The sequence below is a fragment of the Camelina sativa genome, chromosome 15, assembly GCF_000633955.1.
Source record: "Camelina sativa cultivar DH55 chromosome 15, Cs, whole genome shotgun sequence".
Classification (NCBI taxonomy): Eukaryota; Viridiplantae; Streptophyta; class Magnoliopsida; order Brassicales; family Brassicaceae; genus Camelina; species Camelina sativa.
In genome coordinates this window covers 26,952,155-26,961,152 of record NC_025699.1, presented here as the reverse complement: position 1 = coordinate 26,961,152, position 8,998 = coordinate 26,952,155, and the positions used below count along the sequence as shown (strand labels likewise).

The 8,998-nt window shown below is 40.3% G+C and overlaps 3 protein-coding genes across 3 annotated transcripts in view; 1 reads left to right on the top strand and 2 right to left on the bottom strand.

The window, feature by feature from the left end:
- LOC104747644 (cytochrome P450 84A1-like) overlaps positions 1-616 on the top strand; it is an 8,970-nt gene extending 8,354 nt beyond the window's left edge. Inside the window, exon 3 of the mRNA XM_010469312.2 lies at positions 258-616. Within this exon, the coding sequence (XP_010467614.2) occupies positions 258-528 (271 nt within the window). The 3' untranslated portion in view covers positions 529-616. The remainder of the gene's footprint in view (positions 1-257) is intronic.
- On the bottom strand, positions 681-4,441 carry LOC104747641 (transmembrane and coiled-coil domain-containing protein 4-like). Its single transcript, XM_010469310.2, has 15 exons — positions 4,114-4,441; positions 3,943-4,024; positions 3,369-3,854; positions 3,111-3,279; positions 2,849-3,001; positions 2,661-2,758; positions 2,421-2,512; positions 2,268-2,338; positions 2,041-2,176; positions 1,890-1,949; positions 1,690-1,772; positions 1,537-1,613; positions 1,326-1,396; positions 1,191-1,248; positions 681-1,058 (listed from the first exon to the last, which is right to left on the bottom strand). Exons 1-15 carry the CDS (start codon positions 4,347-4,349, stop codon positions 945-947), a joined length of 1,986 nt encoding a protein of 661 aa, XP_010467612.1. The 5' UTR covers positions 4,350-4,441; the 3' UTR covers positions 681-944.
- Positions 4,521-8,280, bottom strand: LOC104747643 (zinc finger CCCH domain-containing protein 44-like). The gene is made up of 4 exons (XM_010469311.1): positions 7,628-8,280; positions 7,410-7,489; positions 7,133-7,320; positions 4,521-6,972 (listed from the first exon to the last, which is right to left on the bottom strand). Exons 1-4 carry the CDS (start codon positions 7,957-7,959, stop codon positions 5,032-5,034), a joined length of 2,541 nt encoding a protein of 846 aa, XP_010467613.1. The 5' UTR covers positions 7,960-8,280; the 3' UTR covers positions 4,521-5,031.

Sequence of the window (8,998 nt, the reverse complement as noted above, 5' to 3'; positions counted from 1 at the left end):
CAAGAACTTGCCGAAGTCGTGGGTCTTGACCAGCGCGTGGATGAGATGCACCTCGAGAAACTAACTTTCCTCAAATGCACACTCAAAGAAACCATGAGGCTCCACCCACCGATCCCACTCATCCTCCACGAGGCCATTGAGGACACGAAGCTCCAAGGCTTCTCTGTGCCCAAAGGCTCGCGATTGATTATCAACGCCTTCGCCATCGCGCGTGACCCAAAACTATGGGTTGAACCTGAAGCGTTTAAGCCTTCGAGGTTTATGGAACCGGGTATGCCTGATTTTATGGGGACTAACTTTGAGTTTATACCGTTCGGGTCAGGTCGGAGATCGTGTCCGGGGATGCAGCTTGGGCTTTACGCAATGGAGGTCGCTGTGGCTAACATCATTCACAGTTTCACGTGGCAGTTGCCTGATGGGATGACACCGAGTGAGCTTGACATGAGCGACGTCATGGGTCTCACCGCTCCCAGAGCCACACGCCTCATTGCGGTGCCTAACATGCGCCTCACTTGCCTTTACAACTAACTTTTCAATGTGCATCAGTTTTGTTTTTCTGTTAAATCTTGTTTTATCTTCTTTTTTTCTAGTTGTGTCTACATCAAATAATTAAGTAAATCACAAAAAATATATATATATATATATATATATATATATATATTGAAAAATCGTCATGTACATGTACAAGGAACAAAAAAGTCCTTAACTATGTCAACAGAATTTCTCCAATGTTTTCCGGGTAAAAAATTAAACCGTGTAAAAGGTTTCAAACTGAGGGAAATTTCTCTGTAAAATGGGGGAAATGTGAACGTGGATGTGAAAGTGTATTTATACGCACCTTAGGAGAATGCGACAAGATGGGAGATGATGTTTAGTTTTGCTTGATACTGAATCTGGATTAAAATGGGATATATATGGGTCCTAATAATAAATGTCGTGTCTAGTTAGAGAGTGTTTCGGAAGACGGGGTAAGAGTTGTCGAGTTCGAGTCTTTCCAAGATTTGTTGAATTTTCCATAGGTAAGATGAGTGACCTTCTACCATATCTGTTACATCAACCTGCAACGTTGGGGGTTATTTGATAGGTAAATGATGAATTAATATGATGATTAATTAGTCTAATTATTTCCTTCACATCACTTAACTTGAACATAAAATATATAACACAAGGAGAGAAAACGTGATACTTACATCCTCGATCCCTGGGATACAGACCGGTTGGATTCCAGCTAATCCTTGGGACAACAGACTGCAGAGATTAAGAAGAGAAACAGGTTTTCATTTTTGCAGTTTAAAAACTGGGAATTGAAAAACAATTCATCATACCTTGCACGGAAGGCAACTCCAAGGGTCCAATCATTTGTGGCGTAAACATTAATGAATCTTCCAGCCACCATCTGATAACCAACCAAAAGACTCATCTAATAAGATGAAACCGGAACACTAAATTCCGAGAAGCGCGTATTTCTAGTTACTGTGAGTCTGTGACATCGATTGTTCATAATGTCAGGGAACTCTCATAAAGAAGGTTCATTACCTTTCTTACGTCCCGCCAGTTCTCATTCTTGATTGAAATTGGCGCTCCAAGAAGAACAACTCTTTCCACAATTTCAGCTACCGTGAAAAATGTGTTCAGACAAGAATCAATTGTTAGTTCCAAAGAAAGATAAATAGGAGTGGGAGAATATACCATTCTTCTCAGTCTCGGCCAGAGTCTGGAGGCACTTAAAGACGACACGTGCACCAAGCGAAAAACCAACGAGAGTCACAGGTCTGAATTCCTCCCAAGTTTTTCCAAAATAAATAAAAAAATCAACATGCTAATGTAATATTCTAATTGTACAACTTCCTATCATAAAGATCTGATGGAATTTATCCAATAAATTGTACCTATTTCCTTGCAAACCTTTTCGAAGCGCTTCAGCCAGAAGTTTTCCTGCTTTGTCTGACCTGAAAGGCACATAATAGCCATAAACTTTAAGTAGCAGTAGTGGTTGCATCACATTTGGCATTTCAATATCATAAAATATTTTCATTTTACCTGTCAATAGCAATACTCCATTTACTATCTATGAAATCAGCAGCTACAAGGATTGTTGCCGGCCATACCATAGCTGCTAAAAGCGAGTTTAGTACGGTGTGCATGGCACCTTGTCTCATCAACTCCATAGCAACCCCTGCAACAATTTCATGTCGATGTTAATGCAATAACCAAAAGATCAAATTTACATGATTAAGCGTAAATGGGATAAAACTATATGATATTACTTGAAGTAAGCCAATCCTGAATTGCAGTGCTCACTGCAATGATATTCTTAGATTCCCACTGCACCGTGTACCTAAGAAGCAATTATAGCAAAACATATGAAATTTATGAATCATAGTCACAAAAAAATAAACTAGAACAACTCGTGTTAATACCTTTCCAAGTTGCTAGTTAACCCTTCCCATGGTTTTACAAAGTCTTCTTCCTTTAAGACAAAGCCAGCAACTAAGATCTCCACTGCTAATCGCTATTACACCAAAAAAAGAAAAAAAGAAGGACGTCATCCTCAAAACCAGATGAATGCAGAACAATGAGATTTCAACATGAGGCACAGATAATAGTCAATTTTGTCCCAATGCAAAACTATATAGCAGCAGTAGGTAATTAAAACTAACTCCTTGATTATGATTTTCTCCAATAGCTTTAAATTCAAACTCCTCAATGTCCCCAGTTCTCCTAGCCATCTTAGTCCCTGTGAGCCCAGCTCCAGCAGCTATTCATAAACACATATAGAAACTATACAATTATCATCATTTCCATCCATGTTTTTACTTAAAGGAAGCTAAAATTGAGGTCTATTTACCTCCAAAAGATGCTGCGACAGCAACAGAACCAGCAACAGTTCCGGCAGCCTCAGCAGCTGCAGCAAAACCACTGGCTCCAATTACCGGAATTATCGTGCCTAGTGTTGGTGCCAATGCACCGAACCCTGCAGCAATTGCTGGAGCAGCCAATCCTATTTCATATAATATGTAATAAGAAGTTCAAGAATTAGCATTTTCCAAATCCAAAGTCTTAATTTCCGAAAAGTGTGAAGGGATTTCAACAGTTAGAATACATCATACCACCAGTGATGGCCATCAAAGTCCCCCCTGTTAAAGCAGCCGCTCCAACAATGCCTCCACGCTTCCATTTAGCCCATTCACTATTTGGTGACAGAGACTCTTCTTCCTTATTTCCACTTGACTGTTGCAATGCCATGGCAGAGCATGCAGACATTGTCTCAACTGCTTCCTAGAAAATACATAAATAGATAGATTCTCAGCACAACTGAAATGCGCAAATAGGAAATCCATGATTGGAGTTTAGAGCTTCTGACAAACCATTTTAATCCACTGAAAGTCAAACCAAGTGGCAAGTAACCGCAGAGCAACATGATGACGCGCATCATAGCCTTTCCTAGTCCTTGTACATGTCTCATTCTCCTCATATTTATCAGCCAAGCAAGCAGAAAGAAGCTCGTAAAGAACATTAATCTTCCTCTCATGGCTAAGCAAAGCTACTTCCTCAACAGGTTTCTTCTCTTGTTCAACAATCCCCGGATTGTGGCCTCCATCTCTCTTTCCATCCTCCCCATGACTATCTGTTTCCTTAACCTCAGCGTCAGACTGTGCCTCGGGAACAGAATACTTCTCACGGCATTCGTTTTCGAATTCAACATGTTTCTCCATCTTAGCTTCCACAGATACAGAGCTGCTTCGAATGTTTTGACCCATAGCTTCAGCAGCTTTAGCTAAAGCGGTCTCTTTCTCCACCATTTCACTAGAATCATCATCATCACTCGCATCCTCTGAGAGTAACTTGATGAACTACGATAAACCAAATTGTAGCATCCAATCAAAAGGAGCTCCTCAACACAAGTTCCATGAAACGAAGGGAAATTCAAATGAGTCATACCGCACCGATGTGATCCTTAGCCTGAGAAGAAGCAGCTATCTCCTCAAGGCCATGCCAAGCTGATGTATCAATCTGAAGACATCTGAAACCAAATTAACAGAGACAGCTCAATAATGTATACATCACACACACAGACGCATATGAACATTTCTAATTTCATTGTGATCATACCTGAAAACGGGTCGGAGGAGGCCGGAAACTTCGTGGACCCAGAGATCCGCGTCATCGGAGATAGGAATATCACCGTCGCTGCTGATTGGCTCTCCGTCGTCTCCGTCGTGGTCTGTGGTGGCCGGGATTCCGAGTGGCGTAGTCTGGCTGATCTGCGCTTGGTTCAGCGCGATCGCGAGCAATGCGCTAGCCGCGTATCTCTGCGACGGCGTCATATTCGACGTCGCTTCCACCATTAAATCAGATATTTATCTCTATCGATCAATCAAACAAATGAAATCGAAGAAACAAGAAAAAAGTTTCCAAATCCAAATTGAGTTCGTCTCATTTTCTAAGTAGAGAAAAAATCGAACCTACACTTGTCACTTTATCAGGATATAACAGAGATTTGAAAACATTCAAAAATATAAGAATGAAACGTTACACTATCATTATCATATATATAGAATAATAAGCTCATGACCCCTACAATGTTTTTGATTACGTACATCCCCATCCATGGACAACAATTTGTTGATACTTCTTCTTCCTAAGTACAAACAATGTAAAAATACAGAAGTTGGGTATGTCTGTGCAAATCTTAACACAGGACAACGTTTACAACACCTAAATACCGAGAGAAAAAAAAAAAAAACAATGGTGGTAGGTGCAGCCAAAAATACCGAGAAGAAACACATTTTGTATCATATATATCTTCGTCATATGCACCACTCCCTTTTTTTGTTTCATTCTTGCTGATGATGATGATGATGATGATTTTGCCATTTATTTATGTTCTGTATTAATCCTGCAAAAAAAGAAAAGAGGGTATAGTCCACCATCGATCAGACGACGAATCTAGGACACTGGAGATGATCTATGGTAGCCTGTGCCCCTGATTATGATGATTTCTCTCTATGTGAAACCGAGCCCACCGAGCTAAAAATGCACGACGCTGTTAGATCGTGAATGCATTTGCAGATCGTTTGTGGAGGAGCTCATGGAGTCACCTTTGCTTGCATCTAGTGCTGGGCTATGTCCTTCAGCAGGGCTGAAGCTATCGTTTATCGAGTGCCGGATTAATAATTCTTCTGGACCACGGAACGTTGAAGTTGGAGAAGGAAGACGTTTTTGAGACTCCATGGCTTCCACTTCTGCCAAAAGATCCGAGACTGATTCGTCACATTCGTCTGGTCCAGCCACAATCGGTTGCCATTCCGTGGAAGTAGATGCGAAGTTGAATTTGAAACTTGGACTAAAGAGATCTAAAAAGTCTATTTCTTGATTGTCTGGGAAAGACGCCAAACCCGAGTTGGAATCCCACACATTTGAAGCACTGCTTGGAGTTGCAGCATTCCAGTTCTGTCCACATGACTGGACCGTAGCCGTGACTTGTTGTTTCTCACCTGAGCCGCTAAGACTACCGTTTTGATTACAAGCATTCATTGCTGCACTGTTTCCATCTAAATCTGTTTGACTAGCATTCCATCTTTCATGTGGTGGCATTGAGCAGTTTGAGTTTCCGGGTAATGTAGAGAGCGAAAGTGAACAGCTTATAGGGCTTTGTACAAGCAGAGGACTTTCAACTTTTCTTTTGTTCCAGAGAGAGCCAAAACCCACATTATCCCTTTCATTAGATAGAGAAAAGTCCAATGGCACGTTGAGGCTAAAGTTGTTTCCGCTTTTGTTACTCACATCCGAGATCCTTGTGATGACACTGTTACTGCTAGAAATGACACTCTGGTCAGTACACACTGAGTTGGGGCTGAAGTCCAGTATTCTACTCTCTAGTTTAGGAACAGCCACAGACCTGTGTTGATCGTTAGCTATAGGAGCTGTCACTTCCTTCTTGGGGATAGAATGATTCTGTAATAACCCTGTTTTATGGAACTGCCCATTTAGTGCCTCGGTCAGAAGTATGGAGCTGTTTTGCTGTTCACCCAACCTCCATATTCTCAGCTCAGGTGGGAAATGCCCGCTTGAATTCCATTGTCGTAGGTTCAGTAAGGAAAATGGTCCATGAATCTTTCCATCTGGATCTCCATATAACCATACCATATTCGTATCCAAGCCATCAATTGGCTTATTGGACACAGTGGCGCATGTTTCAGGTTTTACAACGGTATGGTTTCTGCTATTAGAACTTGAAGGTCTAACCTGACTATTGTGCACGTTCAATTGCTGTGACTCTCCTACTTGACGCTGTTCAGATGCATTTAACCTGTCTTGATACTGTTCAGACGTATTCAACCTATCGCAACTTCTGCTAGCATCGACCTTGAAGGACATAGTTTCAGTGACTCCCCCGGCTGAGGTATCTGTAACTGGAGATCTCTCTTGATGGAGGAAGTGAGAATCAAGAAGCTTTAACATTTCAAAATGATCCACTCGCTCCTTTCCAAACAATCTCATAAGCTTAGCGTCACACGTTATTTCAGAATTCTGAGGAGAAGATTGTAGATTATTCCGTCTCACATGCTCTAGCACGAGAGTTTGGACATCATACTTTGATAAGACTGAAACATCACCGTTTTTCATATACCGCACAAAGTCCAAGAGCTCATCTGTTGCCCACGAAGTGGCACTAGTCAATGGTGGGAGTCTGTTATCCAAAGAAGGACCCAACTTAATCGCAGAAACAGTTTCCATCTTCCTTACTTTAGCGCGGCTTACTTTCATAACCTCAGGAGAATCCCCATTGCCCTTTTCGTGAACCCGACTAGTAGTTCTTCTCTTAGAAACAGTGGAAGAAGAAGATTTCCATGGATTTCTTGGTTTGGTAAGATCATCTAACGTTAACGATAGCTTTTCTTTGAGAGAAACCCAGTAAATCTTAAAAAGATACTCCCAGCTGCCTTGATCATCAAAATCGACCTGAACCTATAATAACAAGTAATACATTTAGCTTGAAGGGCAAAAAGAAGCACATTTCAAAACAAGAAAAGACCTCAATCAAGTCCCACAAATAAACATTAATATAGTGCTGCTAAGTAAAAAAGGGAAAACATCAAAATGTGGATATAGATTCTAGTAGTAGTACCTTTTCTTTGGTAGGATCAGATGCATTCTCAATAAGTAGTATAGTCTTCATGCAGATACCACAGAAACCTTTGTTTTCCCTTACAACTACATACTCTGAGCTTCTAACGCACCTCTTACAAACTGAATACGGACAAGTATAACACATGTAGAAAGAATCCTTTTGACAAGCAGTACATATATGCCACCCTGACAATAAAAACATCCTCATCCTCATTAAAGCTCCCAAAAGAGTTCAAATGAACCATCTCGAAGAACATGTTAACCAAAAAACTTACCACAATTCCATTTAGCTCTTGATCTGAAGAATGCTTCGGTACGCTTAACACAAGCTGGGTGATACGCTTTTGGACATCCCCTGGACAAATTAAGAAACCCTCAATTAAAATCAGAAACTACAAAATTTCTATTTTTAGAAGCACGAATCTACTCAATTGAGCTCGAGAGTAGTTAGTAATAACTTCTCCAAAAAGCTCAAAAACAAACACACACTCACCTACGATCGCAGAGTACAAGACTACCACCGTCGAAGCAAACAAAACAAACATCCTCATCTTCTCTCCTCTTCCTGGAAACAGGAGACGAAGAAGCTTTACAACCCAAAGTCCTCGGGGGACGACCACGTCTAGTCGAACGACCAACGCTCTTCTTCTTCTTCAAACAATCCGAATCTTCTTCTTCTTCTTCTACTTCGTCGTCTTCTAGCTTCACATCCAAATCTACAGAGCCACCAGCACCAGCACCAGAATCGAAGAAACCAGGAGGTTTAGCATCCAAATTCAGATCGGAAACACAATGATCGACTCTCATAAGATCGATTTCCGGCATCGGCTCTTCGTGACAGCCAAAGAACACTTCTCCAGCTCAACAAAATTCACTAATCGGAAAAGATCTGAGTTCTATTAAAAGATCGGGGAGGGAGGGTGGTGGTGAAGTAATCTTGGAATTGTATAGAAAAAGAAAAAAAAAAAGACGAAACCCTAGGGGTCGTATGAGAATTGGGGAATCGAAGAACGGAGGAGGGAGGAGGTGGTGGAGATGGTGGCGTGTAGGGAGAGAAGTCACAGTGGGCACATGTGATTAAAAAAAAATAATAATATGGACTTACTCGCTTTCTCTTTCTCTTTCTCTTTCTCTCTCTCTCGACCAAACACAACACACAACACTCAGAAAAAAAAAGGTAAGAGAGAGAGAGAAAGAGAAAGATGTGACAAGGCAGTGTTTGGTTGTCTGTCTCCTTTTTTTGACTTTCTAGAGATAGAGAGAGAAAAGAGTGAATGAAAAAAAAACAACGCGGGTGCCACGTGGACAAAGATGAGGGTAGTGGGAACCACGCGCGTCTTTTTTCTTCAAAATATTATTTTAATTAATTAATAGAGTTAGTGCTGTAGCGTAGGCTTCGTGTCTTAAGCTAACACAGACTTTTATGTTAATTTATTTTACTCTTTTTTAGATATTTATTGTTTATTTATTTTTTATCACTATATAATAAAATTAGTGGACCAAAAGCGAAAATGAAATAGAACTACTTTTTTTTTTTCCTTTTTCTGGTGTTTATACATGTCGTGGTCGTAGTTTCTTTGCTTTGGTCTTCTTCATCTTAAGCTACCTAACCAAATATCTTATCTTTTAACTTTTCATTTCGAGATCTTCTTCTATTCTTCTAAAGAGAGAGAGATGAGAAAAGAAAAATTAAATTAGTTGACAAAACTTTTATACTATAAAAACAAAATGTAGTGGACAAAAACGATCTCATTACTAAAGCTTTATTAAAAGTTGCAATGATTTCTAGCAGGATAATGTTTTATAAAACCTATATTAACTGATATTTTTTAGAGTTTTTTGTCTGTTATATAAAAAGGGTATC